The sequence below is a fragment of the Rhinopithecus bieti genome, unplaced genomic scaffold (genome assembly GCF_001698545.2).
Source record: "Rhinopithecus bieti isolate Rb0 unplaced genomic scaffold, ASM169854v2 scaffold_70550, whole genome shotgun sequence".
Taxonomy (NCBI): Eukaryota; Metazoa; Chordata; class Mammalia; order Primates; family Cercopithecidae; genus Rhinopithecus; species Rhinopithecus bieti.
Genome location: NW_016826791.1, coordinates 529,711 through 553,282, shown reverse-complemented (window position 1 = coordinate 553,282; position 23,572 = coordinate 529,711). Strand labels below are relative to the sequence as shown.

The window sequence follows — 23,572 nt, the reverse complement described above, 5'->3', positions numbered from 1 at the left end:
GTTTGAAAAAAGAAAAAAACAAGTATATTGGGAAGAACTCTATTCTTCAAAAATACCAATGACAAAAACTAAATCCTAGAACCTACTTGGAGGAAGGGGTAGGTTATGAACGACATAAGATCAAATGACATAATTGGAATATCACTAAACATACTACACTGATGTAAGTTTAGGAAGTTGATAGCAGGATTGTGATATTTTAAGAATATTCCTATTATTAAGAAATACAGGCCGGGCGCGGTGGCTCAAGCCTGTAATCCCAGCACTTTGGGAGGCCGAGACGGGCGGATCACGAGGTCAGGAGATCGAGACCATCCTGGCTAACACGGTGAAACCCCGTCTCTACTAAAAATGGAAAAATTAGCCGGACGTGTTGGCGGGTGCCTGTAGTCCCAGCTACTCGGGAGGCTGAGGCAGGAGAATGGCGTAAACCCGGGAGGCGGAGCTTGAGGCTGAGGCAGGAGAATGGTGTAAACCCGGGAGGCGGAGCTTGCAGTGAGCTGAGATCCGGCCACTGCACTCCAGCCTGGGGGACAGAGCGAGACTCCGTCTGAAAAAAAAAAAAAAAAGAAATACATACTGAAATAGTGGTAAAAAGGCATAAGGTATGTAATTAACCCTCAAATGGTAGGGGACTGGGGGGAATAGAGACACACACACACATACACACACACACACACACAGAAAGTGAGGGCATGCCCAATGATAATGAAATGCTAACAATTGATGAATCTAAGTAAATGGGATATGGGTATTATTTTTATTTTTTCCAACTTTTAGAGTTTGAACTTATTTTCAAGTAAAATTTTCTAAAATGCGTAACATACCAACAGACAGACATTCTTGAGATAAAAATAGGACAAAGAAAACTATCTGACAACGACTGGTTTACAATAAAGATCCTGAAAAGATCACCCCGACTCCAGTTCACTAGAGAGCAGCCCCAAACTAGACCGACAGCCCCTTGGGGGCACACCGATTTGCCCCCACATCTCCAGCCCTGACCACAGTGATATTCACACACAGTAAACACTCAAATGTTAAATGCAAACAAATGAGCAAATTATGACTCAAGACTACAGAGAGAACTACAGAAGAATTTAACAGCAGAGAAATACAATCATTCTTCAAATGGTTCAAAGGACAAACCTTCCAAACCATGAAAAACTCTATGGTAACTGTTTCTGTGCTTACTTTGTGTTAGGCATTGTGCTGGGCACTTTATAGACACCACTTCATTAAATCCAACACCCCTGTGAGGTAACCACTATTAACCTTCTATACACTGACTTAGGGAAGTTATATAGGTAGCCAAAGATCATAAATTTAATAACTGAAAAAGCTGCAATTTGACTCCACAGCATAAGCTTTTAACCACCACATTATAGTGCCTTCATAGAACAGAATAAAAAGATTAAGTATCCAATAGTATTCCCAGAAATTATGTAATTCTGTCACTCTGAAAGAGAATAGCAGATTACAAAGAGCAAATTAGAAAGGAGCACACCAAAGGGGAGCCACAACAAGCTGAGAAAGAAACCCAGAATTCTCTACTAGTTCTCAAGATAATGAAAACCGTAATAAAGAAGATTAAGAGCAGGAGACAAAAATTATCCAGCAGTTACTAGATGCTATTAGAGAGTGTAAAGAAGGTAATTTTTAAAGTAAATACATATTTTAAAAGGCGTTGGGGCAGGGGGGGACAGGGACTCACACACATCTCCCAAAGCTTTCAGGAAGGAAAAAAAGGATTATGATTAAATTTTTTAAAGTAAGATTTTTCTTGTGACAGCATAAACTGAAAAAACTGAAGAAAATGTTTTCAGAGTATAAAAAAGAAAAATTTGTAATATGAAACATTATACTATGCCAAATTCTTATAGTCTAAAGGGAACAGTCTCTTTCAGACATGTAGGGTTTCAGAAAATGTATAATTCTTTTTAAAGGAACATAACCAAGACTCCGAAAGATTGAAGGTAAAGTTGGAATTAACAGAGGAAATACATTTTTTGCATATGTGTCAAGGTGTGAGAACTAGTACGAGAGAGCAAAACAGAGAAAGAAGAGAAAGGGGGAATAAAAACTTCATTTTCGGTGGGGAATGGGAGAAGAGAAAATTTATATATTTAACATTCATAATCATTTACATTCACAAAATGAGATTCTGAATTATAAATCATTGCAGGAAGTAAAAGAAGAGAAAAATAGAAAGAAATTGTATGGGCCGGGCGCGGTGGCTCAAGCCTGTAATCCCAGCACTTTGGGAGGCCGAGACGGGCGGGTCACCAGGTCAGGAGATCGAGACCATCCTGGCTAACACGGTGAAACCCCGTCTCTACTAAAAAATACAAAAAACTAGCCGGGCGACGAGGTGGGCGCCTGTAGTCCCAGCTACTCGGGAGGCTGAGACAGGAGAATGGCGTGAACCCGGGAGGCGGAGCTTGCAGTGAGCTGAGATCCGGCCACTGCACTCCAGCCTGGGCGGCAGAGCAAGACTCCGTCTCAAAAAAAAAAAAAAAAAAGAAATTGTATGAACAATTTTGCCTCAAAATAGCCAAGCATTTCAATTACAACCATCAATCCAGATACCTCTATTAAGCTTTTCAAAAGATATATTTAAAATAACACAAAAGAATCCAAAATAAAAAGATGTGAAAAGATAACTATTCAACTGGCAAACTAACACCCTACGTGGCCATAGTGTCAGGCAAGACAAAATACCTGCCCTTCCTGATCCCTCAACAAAAAACACATTACACAGAATAAAGAAAAATTTTATACTGGCAAAAAGCACAACATACTAACACTGGCCTGACCTACTTGCTAAATAACAGCCACAAGGTATTTGTTTAAAAATATGATAAACTGATAGGAACAATTAATAGTGGTCAATTGTAACAACTTGTTAAATCAACATGTCAAAAATAAGGTAAAAGGACTTCATCTAACTAAAAGAAATTAATAAACACAAATGCTACACCTTTAAAAAGTCACTACTTCAAGTACCAAAACATTTATTTAAAAAAACCTACTTTAAATTCTCTGATTAAATGAAATTAAAGCATAAATTAACATACTTCAGCACAACTTAAAAAAAGATAAAGCTATTCTGTAAGGTATATACATACATAAAGTTACAAATACAATAAATTTGGCTTCAGCCAAAGCTATAGCCTAAGGTAAACTTACAGTCTTAAATGTCCTTTTTCCTTAGGGAAGGAAAGAAAATGAATTACAAATTCAACTTCGTATTAGAAGTAAAAAGGCAAGTAGAGGAACTGAGTGAAGAGTATAAATATGCAAATCAGTCAAACAGCAGAGTTTTTCCTTTCCAATAAGTCATTCAGCAAGAGAAGGAATCTGAACTACCTGAGGAAGCAGGCCAGAGGTCATCACAATTCTTCAGCCCTCAGGCTCCACTTCCCAGGTAGCGACAGCTGAGCACAGTTACCCAGCAGCTCTTTTTTTCCCCAGGAGAGAAGGCCCCTCCCCTCAATCTCCACCACTCAGGCAGAAGCCTAATAGAACTTGCTGAAGACCACAATAGAACCTGGTAATGCGGCTTTCAGCTCTAAGTCCAAACCTCACTGGCGGGGGCAGGGCGCAGGTGCAGAATTTCTGCTTCTGCAGCCACCTCCTCCCCACCCTCCACCCCTCCACCCCGCCCACCACGGGCACCTGAGGTTCTGGCCACATCACCTTCCTTTCCCAGGCCCACCACCTCCTCACTAGAAAAAGCAACTCCAAGAAGGGCAATGACAATGCTGTGCCTTCCACTCCCGCGCACGGGCCATCAGGCCCTCTCCAGCTCCAGGAAAAACCCGCTCCAGGCCCATGCAGCACCTGAGGGTCATCTCCATCCCTCAACCTCTCGGCACCAGTAGCCCAGGAAGACTAAGCTTAAAAGCTAAACCACACCTCGGATTCCAAGGGCCATCTCCACCACCCCACTGCCCCCCACCCGGCTCCGAACACCTCACCCTGGAGGTGCAGAAGCCACGTGAGGTAGGAAGTAAGTTAATAAGTTCATCGGCATTTTTTATAATAGCTCAAAATTTTAAACAACCCAAATGTTCACCAACAGGTGATTCAATAAACAAATTGTGGTATCTCCAGCACTCAGTAATAAAAAAGAATCACTACTGACCTGTGCAGCAATACAGATGAATTTCAAAATAATTACACTGAGTTAAAGAAGCCAGACCAAAAACGAGTATATACTATATGAGGCTTTTATTAAACATTCTAGGAAGTGAATACTAATCTACAGTGGAAAAGCAGACTGGGAAGACAGAGGTGTTTGAACAGCCGCAAAGCAAGCCAACAGGCACCAGGAAACTTTTGACGGTGATGACTATGTTCATTATCTTGAAGAGTGTACAGTTTATTGTATGTCAATTATAAGTCAATAAAGCTGTTTTTTAAAAAGCTGATGGTAATTTATAGATTTGAATAAGTATCCGATTTGTCTGTTCTCTATATAAAACACAGAGGATTTAAAAAAAATAAACAACTTACTTTGCATTTCCAGCCATTGGTTGGTACTGATTTCATAACTGGTTGAAGACAAAAAGTATGATACCCTTTGTCACACGTATCACACACTAGCATCTTGCTATCTTCTCCCGATTGTCTAAAAAATAAGATAGCATTAATGATGCCTTATCTTTAAACTTATGTTTTGTAACATAAGTCATGAAAATAATCAGTCCTGGGAACTGCACAGTTCATAAATACCTCAGTATCTGTTTTGTCTCTGCAGATAATAACAGAGGTAACCCTGCCATAAGGATTACCTCCTAAACGTTAATCTTTACTCAATGCTCACCTATGGTTAACTTGCTCTAGCCATTTTAGGATTCCTGCAAAGGAGGAAGGGTTAAGGCAAGATGAAAAGCCTCTGATCTTTTCTTTTAGAATATAACTTTTGAGAGGAAGGCGCTATAACTGCTAGGTGCTACTGTGTGGAAAGGAACAAATCTTGAAAAGACACTGTCATATAATGTAAAGACGATCAAGTTTGGCATCAGATTTGTTTGTATTCAGGCTGCTGTTTTCTAGCTGTGTCACTGAACAACTTAGACTAAAGCTCTCTGAGTTTCAGGTATAAAACGGGAATAATAAAGATTACTATGAGAATTAAACGTAATGCAGGTTCAAGTGCTTAGAATGTCTATTAAGCAATTAAATGCTGAATAATTATTTCAAAATACAAACCTTGTCATAATTATTAAGAATTACAGTTGAAAACCTAAAACCTTTCTCTAAACACTCTTCTGTCCCCAAAGATTGGGCCCCTGTCTGACAGCATCATCTCTGTTGAGATTTTTGACTATTAATCACTTTCAGATACTATGATTTTAATTTCAAGAGGAGGGAAAAGAAAAAATGGGGAATGCAAGAAGAGTTGAGAGAGGAATCTCTGAACGAAATCTGGGGGATAAATAGAAGTCAACAGGAAGATGGGTCAGTTGGCCTCCAGTTATTATTCAGTTCAACCTCTACATAAAAAGTCACGTTTTATCTCTTCAGCTACATGGAAAGATCTTGGAGAACAAGTACTCTTCCTTCAAGTTCTTTCAATCTTTCCCAAGAAACTGAGTGCAGATACAAGGTATCGAATAATTGTTTACTGATATTTTATCTAATTTTTACCAAAATATGAAGGTACGCAGTCCTATTTATGTCACATAACTCTAAGATATCAATGCTTGTTTCTTATCAAATTAAATAATAAAAACAGACTGATGATGGCAGTTGGGCATAATTCTTGCTGGTTAAAACAAAAATCCTCAGCCTGTAAATGAAGATGCTGGTAACATCCCCAAACCATCGAGGCCATTAGAATCATGGGGGTGCGAGGGGAAATCACAGAAAAGACTGGAGAAATGACCAAGAGATGAAATACAATAGGAAAAGATAACCCCCTTACAAATTTGTAAATGCCACATATTTCATTTTGGAATTATGCTGACCAGGACCTACTCAAGGTGACTTTTGGAGAGATGCAGATGTACATTAAAATAACAGAAAGTGTCCTTCCTGGAATGGAAATTCAAACACATGACTGATTTTTTGGTTCAACTCTAATTCGTCTACTTCTGTAGTTAGAGGTTTAAATCCTATTAAATCTCCTCCCCAGTCCCCCTTAAAAGCTGTTTTATTCTTCTAATGCTTGTTTTAAATTGTTAACATCGCTTATTTTTTAAATTGTTGGCAAATTTAAATTAGCTTTTTAGACAACCAGAGCAATTTAAATTATTAAAATCACTTTTGTTTAAACTTTTCAAAATAATATAAATGTTAATATCAGTAATGTTTTAAAGTATGATGAAGTCATTCTGAATGAATAAAGCTAAAATATGAACAACCTTTATTATATTACACAAACCTTTAGCACCGAGTAATAGGATCCCTCTTAAACTCAATACACAGCTTTGAATTGAAATTAAAACTTACTTGCAGTTCTGGCACACTTTGCACTCAGGACATTGCCAACCTGCACGTTTTAATGGAGTAACCGCTATATCCAGGCACATTCCATGATAGTGCTGACCACAAGTAGTACAAAAGAACTGATCTAAGAGGTCTCCCGGGCTGTCGCACACTGCACAGTTTGCATCTTCCTTTGCTATAATTAACAGTAAAACAATGAAATTGTTGTATAAGAATTTAAAATTTTTCTGACTTTACAGTAAAATCATTCGAAAGGATGTGCATCATGAACCTTTCAGACATTTGAAGTTATTCACATTGAATTGTCATCTAATCAGAAAGAGGTATCAATAAAAACACTAGGGAATTTAATCTAAATGTAACCACATTAAACTTAATCGTATAGTTTTGCAATTATTTGTGGCTATATCTACTTGAGACCATAAGCAGTTCTTTAATTTTCTATTCCTAATGCCAATGATAATGCTGGATGCCTAATTAATGCTCAATATATGCTGACTGGAAAGAACCAACAAGGAAAATACCAACTAAGAAACACTTTGCAGTGTAACATAAACATTTTCTTTGAATGTTAAATTTATTTTGAAATTACAAAATCAGATAAGAGACAAAATCAAGAAACGTTAATATCAATTAAACTAAGATGCTTCTTAAGCATAAACAGACTATTCAAATCACATAAGGGCTTTTTTTAATTACTGGAAAATGTCTTGTGTAGGAGAACATTAAAGACAGAAGCTACATATTTATACATAAACACATTACTTAATATACTAATTATATATTCATCTATATTAATTTCTAGTTGTAAAAGCATTAAAATCCACACAATTATGGACATCATCCATCCCTAAATGTGGATTAAAACAAAATGTACTAACAGTTCTTTTCACATATAAAACAGAAAATAAATATAAGGATAAACTGCCCTGCCAAATATACAATTAAACTTATGCATACTGCAAAACAAGAAGGAAAATTCTAAAATCATACCAATCTTAGATAATACATAAAAAAAATGCCTGTATATAACAAGTATCACAAAGTATATGAATCTTTGCATTTTTTGAGGGTTTGATCATTCCTATTATTCTGACTCATATGTTCTTTCTTTTCCAGTCAAGCATATCATACCAACCTTAGATAATATATATAAATATGCCTGTGTTTAACAAGTATCACAAAGCATATGAACCATTATTTTTTCCTTTTTTTTGAGACCGAGTTTCACTCTGTCACCTAGGCTAGAGTGCAGTGGCGTGATCTCGGCTTACTATAACCTCTGCCTCTCAGGTTCAAGGGATTCTCATGCCTCAGCCTCCCCAGTAGCTGGGATTACAGGCATGTGCCACCACACCCATCTAATTTTTATATTTTTAGTAGAGACGGGGTTTTGCCACATTGCCCAGGCTGGTCTCAAACTCCTGAGCTCAAGCAATCCTCCTGCCTCAGCCTCCCAAAGTGCTGCGATTACAGGTGTGAGCTACTGCACTCAGCCTTTTTTCCATTTTTGGAAGGTTTGGTCAGTCCTATCAATTCCTCTCCGACTCATACGTCCTTTCTTTTCCAGTCAAACATCTTAAAACAGAGTAAAAATATATTTCCTTTATTTGTACAGGAGTCTGCAAACTTTTCCTGAAAAGGGCCAGATAGTAAATATTTTAGGCTTTGTGAGCCATAGCAGTCTCTGACAAAAAGTCAGACTTTTGTTTTATTTACACGCTTTTAAAATGTAAAAATAATTCCTCGCTTGAGGGCAGTTATAAAAAAACAGGCTTACAAAAAAAACTGGCTGGACCTCTGATATATTTCACAAAGGCTGGCTTAGCACCTACTACTCATCTGAAGCTACTTGAGTGAGGCTGCCAATGCCCACAGGAAACCAGATGGTTACCTTTTAGTCTTTGGTTTTTTTGCACTTTGTAGCATTTGCATTTCTAGCCACTTCCACATTAAAATGCCCCCTTCCTTAGTTTCTATCATGGCAACTCTCTCCCAATTTCTCCTTAGGTTTTCCCCTACTTTCGTCTCATCCACCTTTGTTGGCTTTTGTACCTATACAATCTTTCTAAATGCTGAGTTTCTTAGGATTTCATCCTTTTCCTTCTTTCCTAATCCCCCATAGTTTCCCTTTGTGATCACATCAACTCTCACACCATAAAATGCCACCATGATTCCCACATCTATATTATTGGCCCTAGAAGTCTTTCGTAAGCCCCAAACCTTTATTCTTCAAGTCTTACTGGATCTCAATAGCCAGATGTTCTAACAACATTCAAACTCAACTGCTCAAAAGTGAAACTCTTTTAAAAAACCAAAACATCATCCATTTTTCTCAAGAATGGATAAAGGCAGAAACCTCAGTATCATTGTTGACACAGAACTCAGCCCTAACCCAACACATCCAGCCAGATCCCAATTCTTATGTATTAAATTCCTATACATCATTCTTCCTTATATGTTTATAGTTTAGTCTATCATACTAAGTTGGTGCAAAAGTAATTGCAGTTTTTGACATTACTTTTAATGGCAAAGACCGCAATTACCTTTGTACCTACCTAATATTCTGTCTTGCTAATTGCATTATCTTCTGCATCAAACCATCTATAGTTATGGTTCTGACATCCTCTCTAAATCATTTTCTACATATCCAGAACAATCTTTCAAAAATGTAAATCTAATTGTTAACCCCTGTATAAATTAAAACTCTACCAATACCTCATTTTTCACCTAAAAGAAAATCGGAATTTTCAAGTATAAGGCAAAAAGGCCCTTATCTCCCTTTCCGACTGAATCTTAGAACAACTCCCTATTGTGTGATCATGGTGGGTCGTCTGCCACACACCTCACATAACCTGCTATTCATGTTTGTGTGGTTGCACACATTCTATTCCCTCTGCTTCAAATTTTGTGTTTCTGTTGAGCTCACAGCCTTCAAAACTCTGCTCATGGCTGGGCACGGTGGCTCATGCCTGTAATCCCAGCACTTTAGAAGGCCAAGGCAGGTGGATTACTTGAGGTCAGGAGTTCGAGACCAGCCTGGCCAACACGGTGAAACCCAATCTCTACTAAAAACACAAAATTAGGGCCGGGCGCGGTGGCTCAAGCCTGTAATCCCAGCACTTTGGAAGGCCGAGACGGGCGGATCACGAGGTCAGGAGATCGAGTCCATCCTGGCTAACACGGTGAAACCCCGTCTCTACTAAAATACAAAACTAGCCGGGCGAGGTGGTGGGCGCCTGTAGTCCCAGCTACTCGGGAGGCTGAGGCAGGAGAATGGCGGGAACCCGGGAGGCGGAGCTTGCATGAGCTGAGATCTGGCCACTGCACTCCAGTCCGGGCGACAGAGCGAGACTCCGCCTCAAAAAAAAAAAAAAAAAAAAAAAAAAACACACAAAAAATTAGCAGGGTGAAGTGGCACACGCCTGTAGTCCCAGCTACTCAGGAGGCTAGGGCAGAAGAATCGCTNCCATCCTGGCTAACACGGTGAAACCCCGTCTCTACTAAAATACAAAAACTAGCCGGGCGAGGTGGTGGGCGCCTGTAGTCCCAGCTACTCGGGAGGCTGAGGCAGGAGAATGGCGGGAACCCGGGAGGCGGAGCTTGCATGAGCTGAGATCTGGCCACTGCACTCCAGTCCGGGCGACAGAGCGAGACTCCGCCTCAAAAAAAAAAAAAAAAAAAAAACACACACAAAATTAGCAGGGTGTAGTGGCACACGCCTGTAGTCCCAGCTACTCAGGAGGCTAGGGCAGAAGAATCGCTCGAACCCGGGAGGTGGAGGCTGCAGTAACTGGAGTTTGCGCCACTGCACTCCAGCCTGGGCGACAGAGTGAGACTCTGTCTCAAAAACAAACTCTGCACATTATTTCCTGAATACCTATTACCACACCCAAATATCCATTTAGTTGTTGAATATTACGTTTTCCCATATGCTTATAAGAAACTTCTGTTATATAATCAATTAATTACAGCACAACTCTGTGAATCCTTGAAGGACAGGGGCCTTAACTTTTTTAACTTTGTATCCCCAACTGCCTAACATGAATCAAGTCTTATTGAACATATTTTAAGTGAAGGACTTAACTGCTAAAATCACTTTTAAATGGCTCTTGAAGTGATAGGCATTTAAAATAAATCATTAACCTAAAATGAAAACATCATACATTAGTTCATTTTGATAGGACATAATTGGGATAAGTTATTTTCTTAATATTAAGAGTACCAGTATTTATCTTTCAAAACATGTACATTTAAAATTGATCTCTTTTGCTCACCTTAAAACTTTTAAAATTGGGGAATACTCAACTAATTATCAGAAACTAATTATCAGATAATCAATTCATTTTTCTATTATACTTTCCTAGGAACACTAAAATGCTTCTGTGAAACTTCCTAGAGTTTGCTCCCCTGACACTTCAACTTGCCATGGCAGCTACTAGCGACATGTGGTTTCTGAATAAGTGAAATGTGATTAGTTCAAATTGAGGTGTGCAGTAAACATAACATGCACACTGGATTCCAAAATCTTAATAGGGGAAAAAAGTCAAGTCTCTCAAAATTTGAAATATTACTTATTTTGGATGATTGAACTAAATAAAATTTATTACAATTATTCCCAAATGTTTCCTTTTACTCTTTTTAACATGTCGACTAGAAAAATTACTTATGTTGCTCACATTATATTTACACTGCACAGCACTGTTTATACAACAAAGCCCACTCTGCAACAAGACAACTGTCACTGTCACAAAAATCACTTTTTAGACTATGATGATTTCCACCAATTCCTTACTGACAACCTTGCTGTGTTACTGGATTACTATGGATCATTGGTAATAAATTAGTCAAAGAAAAACATCCATGTAACACATCCGGTGCAAAAACACCTAATATGCCTTCCTTATGTGAAAACAGTAATTTTAAAAGCACTACACAAACAAATGAGGTTCGTTCCAACCCTCCCAGTCAGGGAGAAGATGTATGGGAATACTGAAACAACCTTTTGGAGGTCATGTATAAGAAGATTATCGATACTACTGGACAGCTTTGGTGTCATGTCAGAAATTAACTATGTATATTTAGACACACATATGTCTGTAAGCCAGAGACATTAAGTTTAAAGTAATACTCAACCAAGAAATTTTTCTTTAAACAGCTGAAAAAGCAAAAAGACAGCCTATAACTAAAGATAATTTAAGAGGGGACAGGAGTAAAATCCAGGTCTATGTGGCTTCTAAGATCAGGCTCTTGACTACTAATCAAATTGACTCCTCAGCAAACTTCACTACTCATCAATGAAAGTGATGAGTATTTGAGTATACACAAAAGTAGACATGAAATGCCAACAGTGGCATACAATGAAGAAGCTAAATGAAGTAAGGGGAGCAAAGTTCTTATGGCAGAAGAAAAGTGAGAGGAAACAAAACAATCATCTTTGGAGAAAGTATTTCCTAAGAGACAGCTGAAAAAAGAGAAGAGAGAAATAAAAAAGACAAAAACATTGAGCTTAAATTAGAATAGAGCTTATCATAGATCCTTAAACTTGATGAAGCTATTGCTTAAGAAAGTCCAGACAACACGTAAGAATAAAAGCACTGGTGAACAGCAACAAAAGTTAAAATAGCTGTCATATAGTGTGAATTTACGAAGGACCAAATCGGCATTGCTTTCTAATTTCCATCAAACCCTATCATCTGCCAATTTTCATTACTGGCAGGACACTGTGCTGGGTGATTTGCCTATGAAAGGGAATCTCTGGAAAGAAAAAATAAATCATGGATGTCATTCAAAGAGGCTAGACCATATCATTGGCAGGTAGATAAGAAAGGTCAGAGGACTGACAGAATTTAGGGTAAAAGAAAAGCAGCAGGACTTAATGTCAAGAAATACAAAGATAACCAAAGAAAAGAGGCTGGAGTTAAAGCTTGAGTGAAGTAAAAGGAATTAAAGCTAAATGATGAGTAAATACATTGAGGAACAAGGGATGAATTAAGATATGCAGCATTTCCATATTTAAACCTTGCAAAGACTTCTCATTGCAGACTGAATAGAACTCAAACTCCTTCCCTTGCTTACAAGGCCTACATGATCTAGCTTTTGTTCGCCTTGATGATGTCTCTACTACCCACCTAGTAGGCTACTATGCTCCAAGTAAAATGGCATGCTATCTGTTCATGAATCATGCCAAGTCCATTCCTCAAGGTCTGTGTAGTAGTCTGTTCCCTCTCCCTGGAATGTTCTTTCCTCTTATCTTGCATGATTGGCTTCTTGCCATTCAGTTTTCCTTTTCAGGAAGTGTATCTGGTTGTATCTCCTAGATGGATTTTTAGTGTAAAATTTCCAGGCAAGGTTAATGTATCCTTGTATCATCATGAAAATAATGTTGCAGCAATGACCAGCCATTTACCTATGACGGAGCACCATAAAAGTGTTTCCTGATGAAAATCTCGGCCTTCTTCACAGATACTCTCTTTAGTGGATTTCTTTATAATGAGATGCATGCTTTTGTTAAATTTCTCAACGTTTATAAGAAGATGTCAACCTTACTCCTAACTCAGTCAACTAACACAGCTATTGCTCTGCCCCTTAGGAAGCAACAGAAAATATATATACTCAATATGTATTACTACTCTCATGATTTGAGCCTTAAATAGGAGGTAAAATAACTACCTTTTTTAAAGCAATTAATACATACAAGGCACAATGTTATGTGAATGCCATTCATTGTTTTCATTTAACCCTCATAATAACACTATGATTTAAGATAGTATCATTTTAAAAGCACAAAAAGTAACTTCTGCCATGACACACAATTAGGACAGGTGGAAATATTTATAAAAGATGTTTAAAAAGGTGACAAAACACCCTATCTGCAATATTCTTTAAATTATATCCTTGGAACTTAATCCAAGATTATGATCATCTTAACAGATGGGTCAGAACGTTGTGTAGTTAGAATGCACTGTTTAAGATCCCCAAGGAGGCTGGGCACGATGGCTCACGCCTGTGTATCCCAGCACTTTGGGAGGCCAAGACGGGCAGATCACGAGGTCAGGAGTTCGAGACCAGTCTAGCCAACACAGTGAAATCCCGTCTCTACTAAAAACACAAAAAATTAGCCGGGTGTGGTGGTATGCGCCTGTAATCCCAGCTATTTGGGAGGCTGAGGCAGGAGAAATCACATGAGCCCGGGAGCGGGAGTTTGCAGTAAGCCGAGATCACGCTATTGCACTCCAGCCCAGGTGACAGTGCGAGGCTCCATCTCAAAAATAAATAAATAAATAAATAAATAATCCCAAAGAAATCTAATTTAGTCATTTAGGCCTTGATTTTACACCACTGACTTAGTTTGAAGGCTGTTATAAGAACCAGCCCTATGAAACTGATATTTTTCTTCTACAAGGTGGCTATACTTTAAGACAATTTTTCATTGCATTGTATCAAGTGACGTCTTGCTATAAATAGTAAGAATCAGATTAAGGGTTCATATTTCCTTCTTTGTACTGACTGCTAAAAAGGTATAGAGCCAAATTTGTGGTTACGTCTAAAATTATATTTTGGGGGGGATCTCTCTATTACCTTCATATTTATCCTATCTAAATTTTCCATTGTCAAATTTCCTTACTTATTTTTAGTTTTATCCTATTGCTCATGTATTTTTATGAGTCTCTATAAGTCTATTTTGGAAAAAGGCAGAGTACTCATAATTTTAGTATATCTTTTAGCTTTATGTTGCCATAAACCTTTCATTACATACATGATCAATGATAGCAAATTATCTCACCTCAGTACTTATTTTATTATTCTGCAAACTGATTTATGATTGCTAACATTAACTGAAGGTATACACTATTAGAACACAGTTTTCAGTAGAAAGTAGCACTTCCATTAAGTAATAAAACGTTCTAACATTAGAAAAACATTCTTATAAAAGTTTGCATGTTGTTTACTGAGGTCTAAAGCATAACTACAAAAGGCTGAATAAAACTCAGATGCTTACATACACACAAAATTGTTTTATTGAGATGACAAAGTATATTTATTATACCTCCCAGAATATAATCCACTCTGATAACTGCCAGTTTATGTACTTGCTGAAGTAACTCGGTACATAAATAGTACCCGTAACAGCTGCTGTGCATGAAGTTCTTCTCTTCCAGATTTAAGAGTGTGCAATCCAAAGCATTTTAAAACTTTGAATCCCTTATTTATTAGCCTAAATATAATTTAAAATTTAAGTTTGCCTTACCTATAATTTGTCTGCACACTAGGTTACTAAGGGCAGTATGATTACATATGTGAACACAAAATAATTTTAATTGTACTCAATAAATGAAAATGAAATCATTGTACTCAATAAAGATAAGGGATAATGATCATGTAGACTAACTGTATTTGAGATTAGTTTAAGCCTGGGGTAACTATATTTATGTTTCACAGACCTGGAGAAGAAAAAAGCTTTTATCAATATTGCTAAGGAACAAGTAAAAGTTAACATTAGGTAACTGAGAGGTGACATAAAAAAGACTGAATAAAATATCATGGAGATTTCATAATGAGATTGGAAATTCAATAGACTAGAGGAAAAAAAATCCCAAAACATACACGCTCACTGGGAAAACACATAGTAAGAAAAAGGAGAGATCTCTCTTTAATGATACAATAGTAAAGAGTTATAATTTCCTGTATAATGTAAATTTCAAGCACTTAAACATTTTCATTGAATTATAAAATACTATTTGGAAAAGAAAGAAAAACTGCACAACTGTAGATTACAGATGACCAAGATAGATGAATCATGAAAAGGTGCTAGCAGAGATTTCTGCCACACCTATCAGGGATACACAACTTCTAAGAATTTCAGAAGTGTTTGGTGTTCCTATTAACGTAAATCCTGAAATAACACCTGAATGAACTGTATTCTAATTCTTCAACTGGATGGCTTTTTAGTGTAAAAGATGTTGAATACTGATTGACTTTTTAATAAATTATTTTATAGTATAAATTAGAAATACTGCATAGTCAGTATTTATGTCTTTCTACAGTGGTTTTAAAATGTTTTAAGAATAAAAAAACATGCCAACTTTATTTGATTTTCTGAGGAAATAACTTTTGGATTTAACTTCAATGAAACCATTGATAACATTTCCCTCCCCAAGGATCTCTGGCAAGTATCCCTGAGATTTTAAAGATTATGTATTATTACCTTTTAATACAAGTAGAATAACACTCAGGGAATTTACAACATTTGTTATTGTAAGTACATTGGTTGAAGTTTAAAAATCTATCCGTAGTAAACTTACATCTTTCAGGAGCTTGGTCAATGTGTTCTGGACAAAGCAGGAAGATGTGACTGAAATCCTGAAAGGTGCCAGCTCCTGCAGCACAAGGATAATGATACATCTGGGTACATTTCTCTTCACAGCATTTGATAGTGGCTCCAAGGTGCTTACAAAATGCACATCGCTGAAAGGGGTAAAGGAGAGAAATCTGTTTATAAAACCTTGAAAAGAGATATTCAAATATAAGCTGGGAAGGTGTAAAAAACTCTCTGTACATTACAAGTAAAACAAATTGAACCTGCAAAATATTAAACAAAGGATTAGTTAAAAATAATAAAATCTACATTACTCAATTTAGTGCTTTGTGTGCTACCAACTCATCCTTCCATTCAAATTAGAAAGTTAGAATTTCACTTTTCCTTATATTTTCAAAATAAATTCTGAAGCATTTTGAAACAAAACCTAAAGATTTTTTAAAAAAGCAAATAGTAATATGGTTAAAAGGGCAGGTTTCTATATTGAGGATTATTATAAAGTTTTTAAATCCCACCAGAACCAGTAATAGGAATATATATTATTTATGAGACACATTACTATTTTTTACCCAGCCTAGAAATAAATACAAAATAAACTCATCAATTATAAGTTAACGGGGACACAAATGGTTAAAGACTCACACACAAAAAATCTACATACTTCAGTGCAGCAATCAACTTCAAATTTCTTAACAAAAGATGGAAATGCGGGGAAAAAAATTAGTCATCTGGTATCTTTCCCATTTCAACCTACCTCCATTATCTTGCAAGTGGTAAAACACACAGAAATAAGCCCCAAACAAGAGGGGCAGTCTAGGCTAAGTGAACACATAAGAAGTCAGAACAAATTATCTAAAATGTTGCATTTACTTATTCAGTTTTCCCTTAGAATGATTCATAAACTCTTCCTCATTCTCCCAAGTCCACTTTGAGCATCATTTTCTTTGAGCAGAGTTTGATGGACCCTGTACCATACAGTATGAAATCTCTCTGTGTGAAATGCCTATCTAATATATATTTTTGTTTACACCATTACATAGTACTTACTTGCTTATGCCATTACATGATCATTGTTTATCTTTTCCTCATCCTAGTCCAAGATCCTTCAATCGTGGTGCCATACTATCTTTGTATCCAAAGCAACAAGAATGCTGCTTGATATAGGCCCTAATAGATAGGTGTTCTTGTTTATATATACCAAAAAGACTTAACTTTTGGTGATCTTGTAAGTGTGGCTCACAAATAGGTTAGCTGAGATAACTGGAGCCTCATATAACAGAGACAGTTGGACCCTGCTAACATTACTGTGGATATCTTCACATGTTACTACACTGACTCTATATTCTGCTAATTAACCAGAAACTACAGTAGTTAAAAGTATAATTTTTTCAGTGTTTTATGTATAAATCTGTATATCACATAATATCAAACTCTTCCTCACTGTCATCAGTCCACTGCATTGAATCAACATAACAAAGCTAAGTGACTCTTGAGGGCTGAATCAGAACGAAGTAAGAATAGAAAAAGATATAAAGACTTGGCCGGGCAGGGTGGCTCATGCCTGCAATCCCAGTACTCTGGGAGGCCGAGGCGGGCGAATCACGAGTTCAGGAGATCGAGACCAGGATAATCCTGGCTAACATAGTGAAACCCCATCTCTACTGAAAATACAAAAAATTAGCCAGGCGTGGTGGCAGGTGTCTGTAGTCCCAGCTACTCAGGAGGCTGAGGCAGGAGAATGGCGTGAACCCGGGAGGCGGAGCCTGCAGTGAGCCGAGATCACGCCACTGCACTCCAGCCTGGGCAACAAAGCCAGACTCCATGAAAAGAAAGAACAAAAAAACGAAAGATGGGAGGGAGGGAGGGAGGGAGGGAGGAAGGAAGGAAGGAAGGAAGGAAGGAAGGAAGGAAGGAAGGAAGGAAAAAAGCAAAAAAAGGAAGCTAAGTGACTCTTGGTGTGTCTTCCACAAATTCTGAGTGCAAGGCAATAGACCACTATAGCTTCTAAATAACTCATAAACCCTAATTACAGTTGTGACACTTTAATTTTACATAAATATACAGAATAACATTTCAGTTCTATTTTGGCACTCAAGGGTATTAATGCATTGGAAACACAGAAAAAAATAAGTATTTGTCTTCATTGATAAAGTGTAATAACAAGCTTTCACAATACAGGTAATTTTTTGTATTATAACTCCCAAGGTATCTATATAAATATGTTTAATGCATTAACAGAACCCAGAATTAACTACAAATACAACACCTTGGGTAGTCTAAATGTCTGAACAGAAAGGCCACGTAAATGTTGAGAGAAAAGGTACAATCAATCTGTTGAAAATGTTTATAACTCATTAACATAACAAAATAATTTCTGCTGAATTGATAAAATCTAAAATTGCTTATTTTGATACCATATGGAAAGTTTTGCGGAAGCCTTTTGCACTAAAAATAATCTTGGCAGACAAAATATAATGAGAGGTAAGTATATAATAACATAATTTAAATTGACCATCTTCTCAGTGTCTTTCTCATTTTAGAAATACAAGTATGTTCTCTTAATGCAATGAAAAGTATTATATGACATTAGCTAAACTACTATGAAAAGTACTGGAATATATCTAACATACTAATTTACAATATCATATAAAGATATCAGTGAATAAAGGAAGGAAAATAAAACACTACATTTAGGAGAACACTTCAAACCCATCGGTTACAATTACATAGCTAATGAAGAATATTCGGCATTAAAAGAAAATGTTTACTATATATACACAGTCTGGAATGTATCTTCCTAAACCAAATAAATAGTACTTGTAAAACTGTAGACAATATCAAAGAATGAATTTCGACAGGGAACTTCTCAAATGTCAACACTCATACACTACACGTAAAAGAAATCGAGCAAGTTAAAATACTAATAATATAATAAGTAACATATCTAATACATAAGTAACAATACAAAGCTAATTAACATTTGGGGAGGAGGGATAAAGAAAATAGCTCTTGGCTGGGCATGGTGGCTCATGCTTATAATCCCAGCACTTCGGGAGGCTGAGGCAGGTAGATTATTTGAGCTCAGGAGTTCAAAACCAGCCTGGGCACCATGGTGAAACACCATCTCTATAAAAAATACAATAATTAGGTGGGCATGGTGGCATGCACCTATAGTCCCAGCTACTCGTGAGCCTAGGGTGGGAAAATTACTTCAGCCCAGGAGGNAGCTCATATTACCAGTTTTAAGAACAAGTCTGAGGAATTTTCAAAACTTTTCTTTAATAGATTGAAATAAGAATCTGTCAAAATATATTTATAAAACAAAACAGAATGAACAAAATTTCTGAGATTAAAGTTGTATCATAAAAAAATGCCAAGAAGTTAAATATTCCACAGTTCATTTAATTAACTATCCAGTATTTTTTCTGTATCAACTATAGCAATGGTCTTAGGCTATATACTCTAATAAATAAGTATTATAAGGCTCCCCATGCTCCAAATTTGTTTTTAACCTTCACCAATCTTTTCTTACTATTAGGCAACTAGGATTCTCCCAGGATGCAGTAATAAAGAACAAAGATGGAAAGTAAGAGAAAGAGGTAAAATGACATGAAAATCTGATCCAGAAGGTCCAATGTCTGTTTTACATGAGTACCAGAAAGGGAGAAAATGGGAGGGATTATAATCACCAAAATTCTAAAGGAAAAGTTATGAAAATATCAAATAATAAAAGCTAACATTTAATTAAGCATAATCCTCATTTAACAGATGAGGAACCTAAAACAGAGTCATTATCACTGTTCCACTTATCTCTATATCCCTACAAAAATACCCACTCTTAATCTGTAACAATGCCTCTTTAAACTCCCTGAATGGCAGCTTCAGGTAAAAACTTCCCAGATAGTTTGAAATAACAAGGATAAAAGGAAAATTCTTGGAGCCACACAAAGAAGAAAACAGATCATTACAAAGAAAGAAGAATCAGGCATCAGTTCTCACTACCAATACTGAATTAAAAAGAAACCCAAATCATTATTTTCCTAGGTCTATAAAAAATTATTTAAAACCAAAATTTTAATGCCTGTTAAGCTAACATTCAAGTCCATAGAAAATAAATGTAAATAGGTTAAATTCTCTAGTAAAAGATAGCAACTTTCAAAACATGCAAAATATACTACTTACCACATATACATATTTTACATAAAACTATACTACAGACTTCATTTGTGTATGTGTGTGTGTACACATATATAATAAAAAATGAATGAAATAATTTGGATATTTGTCCCTGCCAAAATTTCATGTTGAGATGTAATTCCCAATGTTGGAGGTGGGGCGTTATAGGAAGTGTTTGGGTCATGGGGGCAAATCCCTCATGGCTTGGTGCTATCCTTGCGATAATGAGTGAGTTCTCACAAGATCTAGTTGTTCAAAAGTGTATGGCACCTTCACCCCTCTCCTTTGCTCCTACTCTTGCTATATGAGATGCCTCCTCCCCCTTCTCCTTCCACCATGATTTCTAACTTCTTGAAGCCCTCACCAGAAGCAGATGCCAGCACCACACTTCCTGTACTGTCTGCGGAATCTTGAGCCAATTAAACCTCTTCTTGTTATCAATTACCCAGCAACAGGTATTTCTTTATAGCAACACAGAAGCGGCCTGATATTATATATATACACACTCATACATATGCACAGTGACATACACAATTCAAAAACAGACTTGAGGGGAAAAAACACACACAAATGCTATCCAAAAAATGCAGGTATAGCAATAATTCCAAAGAAATAGAATTCAAACTAAAAAGCAATGAACAAGTCAAGGATAGTATTTCATAATAACATAAGTTTTATGTTACAGTGTGAATTCCAAAAGAAGCCATAGTCATTAAAGTTTATACACCTAATATATTTCATATATAAAAAGTAAAGCTGAGTAGAAATAACATGCACAGATTAGACTTTAACATAGCTCTCAAATCAGGATATTAAGTAGATATTAAATAAATAATAACAATGATCAGGTTTGATTCAAACTGACACATAAAATACACACAGATCTCTGTATTTCAAAAATAAAATATATTCTAGTCAAATGTACATAGAATTTTCAAAATAAATTCACATGTATGGTCATAAAGAAACATCCATGTATTTTAAAAAGCAGGTATTTCCTAGGTTATATTCAGTAAAAGCAGATGTGTCCCTAGACCTAACACAATAAAAATCAGAAATTCACAATATAAGGATAAACTCCCAAATCTATCCACTGGCAAAATTTAAAACTCCTTTCTATATAACAGCAGAATTTTAATCAGGAAGAAAATCATGTATTATTTTAAATGATTAAGAAACATCAAAAAAATCTGAGATGTGGCAAATGTGGTATTCAGAGGAAAAAATATAGCTTAAAAAATACAAAACTGTAAGACCAAAGAATTAAAATAAATAATGCTCGATTCAAAAATTCGGCCAATAAGAATCAACATAGAATCCATGAGATTCGCAATGTGGGGAAGTAAACCCACCCTAATACTGTGTTTACTAAAATGCTATTAATGAGATTCGGGTGTTTAAACAACTGTTCACTTTAGAAAATGAAATAAAACTGACTGAAATAAAACCTAATCTATGAAATTATTCTGTATATGAATTGACCTGAAGTAATGAATATTTCAATGACTGATTCCTAATTCTTGTTCTGGCCCAGGCTAATTATTCTAGTTGGCATATTATTAAACACACATTTCTGACTGAAACATCTGCTAAAAAAAATCAAACGACATTAGAAAATCAAAATAGAGACTGCTAAGAGTGGAATTTTTCTCCTGCCAGTATCTTTCCTTTCTGACCCATCCTCCTCACTGCTGCCACAGTAATCTTTCTAAAGAAATACAAATATAATCTGAATCAGATGCAAACCCCTCAATACAGAAAGTGTGGTAGGCAGAATTCTAAAATGCCCACACACCACCAACCCGACCAAATTTCCTACCCTAATACAGAGGCTGTAAATATGGTGAAATATCATGGCAGGGATAACGCTGTTAATACATTATATGGCAAAGGAATTCTGCAGATGTGATTAAAGTCACCAATCAACTGCCTTTGAATTAATCAAAAGGGAGATTTGCCTAATCTAATCAACCCCTTTGAAGGCAGAGTTTTCTCCAGCTAGTAGCAAAAGGGAAATTCACAGCAAGGGAACACTTCAATACACTGTTGCTGTCTCTGAAGATTAAAAAGAGCCAGGAGCAAAAACCAAAGAGTGGCCTCTAGGAGCTGAGAGTGACCCAGGCCAATAGGCAGTAAGAAAATGGTGAGCTCAGTCCTACAACTGCATAGAACTGAATTCCTCCCACTCCTGAATGCACCTAGAAGAAGACTTACCCCCAGAACCTCCACCCAGGTAACACCTTGATTCGAGTCTTGTGAGACCTTAAACAGGGAGCACAGTTGAGCCTGATGCCCAGAGTTCTGACCTAAGTAAATGGGTGCTGTTTTAAAATATTAAGTTTATGGTAACCGCTTTATAATAATAGATAACAAATAGAGCAGCATTTCAAGGCCCTCCATGCTTTGGTCTCTGCCAAATCACTATTACATTTTTAAGATTTTTTTTAAACACTATACTTACATTACACAATGTCTTAACACTATGAAGTAAAAATGTAAATATTTTAAACTCCAGCTTGGAAATGAGGAGGCAGAATCTCAGAGATTTTCCTAAAATAAAATAGGAGAGGCAAGCTTTCTGAGTCCACAAAAGTGCCCTCTACCTATTGGGTCAAAGAAAAAGTAATTTCTCTATTTGTAACAACATACATAAATTATAAACCCTGAAGAAATATGTCCCGAATAGCTATCTTTAACATAACCATAAATAAAAACATGAATAAATCTGACCACATAAAATGTAAAACTTCTATGTGGTAAGAACACACATTACAGAAAAAAAAAAATCAAATGACAAAAAATAACCTCCAATTTGAATTACAAATATCTAGTATCCTGGATATATAAAAATAAAGCTTGTAAGCTATAAAAATGAGTATAATTTTAAAATAGACAAGGATACTTTATAGAATTTCATAATTTAAGGAAGGCATAAAGTTAGCCAATAAAATATGGGTAATATGCAAGAATCAGTAAGCATTATTATTTGCCAGCAACTAACCCAAGTACTTTATAAGAATTACTTTATTCCCATCTACACCAGGCACGGTGGCTCATGTCTGTAATCCCAACACTTTGGGAGGCAGAGGTGGGTGGATCACTTGAGGTAAGGAGTTTGAGACCACCCTGGCCAACATGGTGAGACCCCATTTCTATTAAAAATACAAAAATTAGCTGGGCCTGGTGGCAGGCGCCCGTAATCCCAGCTACTCAGAAGGCTGAGGCAGGAGATCAGTTGAACCCAGGAGGTGGAGGTTGTTGCAGTGAGCCAAGATAGCGCCACTGCACTCCAGCCTAGACAACAGAGCGAGACTCCATCTCAAAAAAAAAAAAAGAAAGTAAGCAAGAAAAGAAAAGAAATTAGGCCGGGCGCGGTGGCTCAAGCCTGTAATCCCAGCACTTTGGGAGGCCGAGACGGGTGGATCACGAGGTCAGGAAATCGAGACCATCCTGGCTAACACGGTGAAACCCCATCTCTACTAAAAATTCAAAAAACTAGCCGGGCGAGGTGGCGGGCGCCTGTAGTCCCAGCCACTTCGGAGGCTGAGGCAGGAGAATGGCGTAAACCCGGGAGGCGGAGCTTGCAGTGAGCTGAGATCCGGCCACTGCACTCCAGCCTGG

At 36.8% G+C, this 23,572-nt stretch overlaps 1 protein-coding gene across 5 annotated transcripts in view; it reads right to left on the bottom strand.

Annotated features, from left to right (window-relative positions):
* Positions 1 to 23,572, bottom strand: part of KMT2C (lysine methyltransferase 2C) — a 233,321-nt gene that overhangs the window by 126,866 nt on the left and 82,883 nt on the right. For all 5 annotated transcript variants that reach the window (XM_017863662.1, XM_017863658.1, XM_017863659.1 and 2 more), the window contains exons 6-8: positions 15,762 to 15,924; positions 6,460 to 6,631; positions 4,519 to 4,633 (exon numbers count right to left, since the gene is read on the bottom strand). In XM_017863662.1, coding sequence (XP_017719151.1) covers positions 4,519 to 4,633; positions 6,460 to 6,631; positions 15,762 to 15,924 — 450 coding nt within the window. The remainder of the gene's footprint in view (positions 1 to 4,518; positions 4,634 to 6,459; positions 6,632 to 15,761; positions 15,925 to 23,572) is intronic.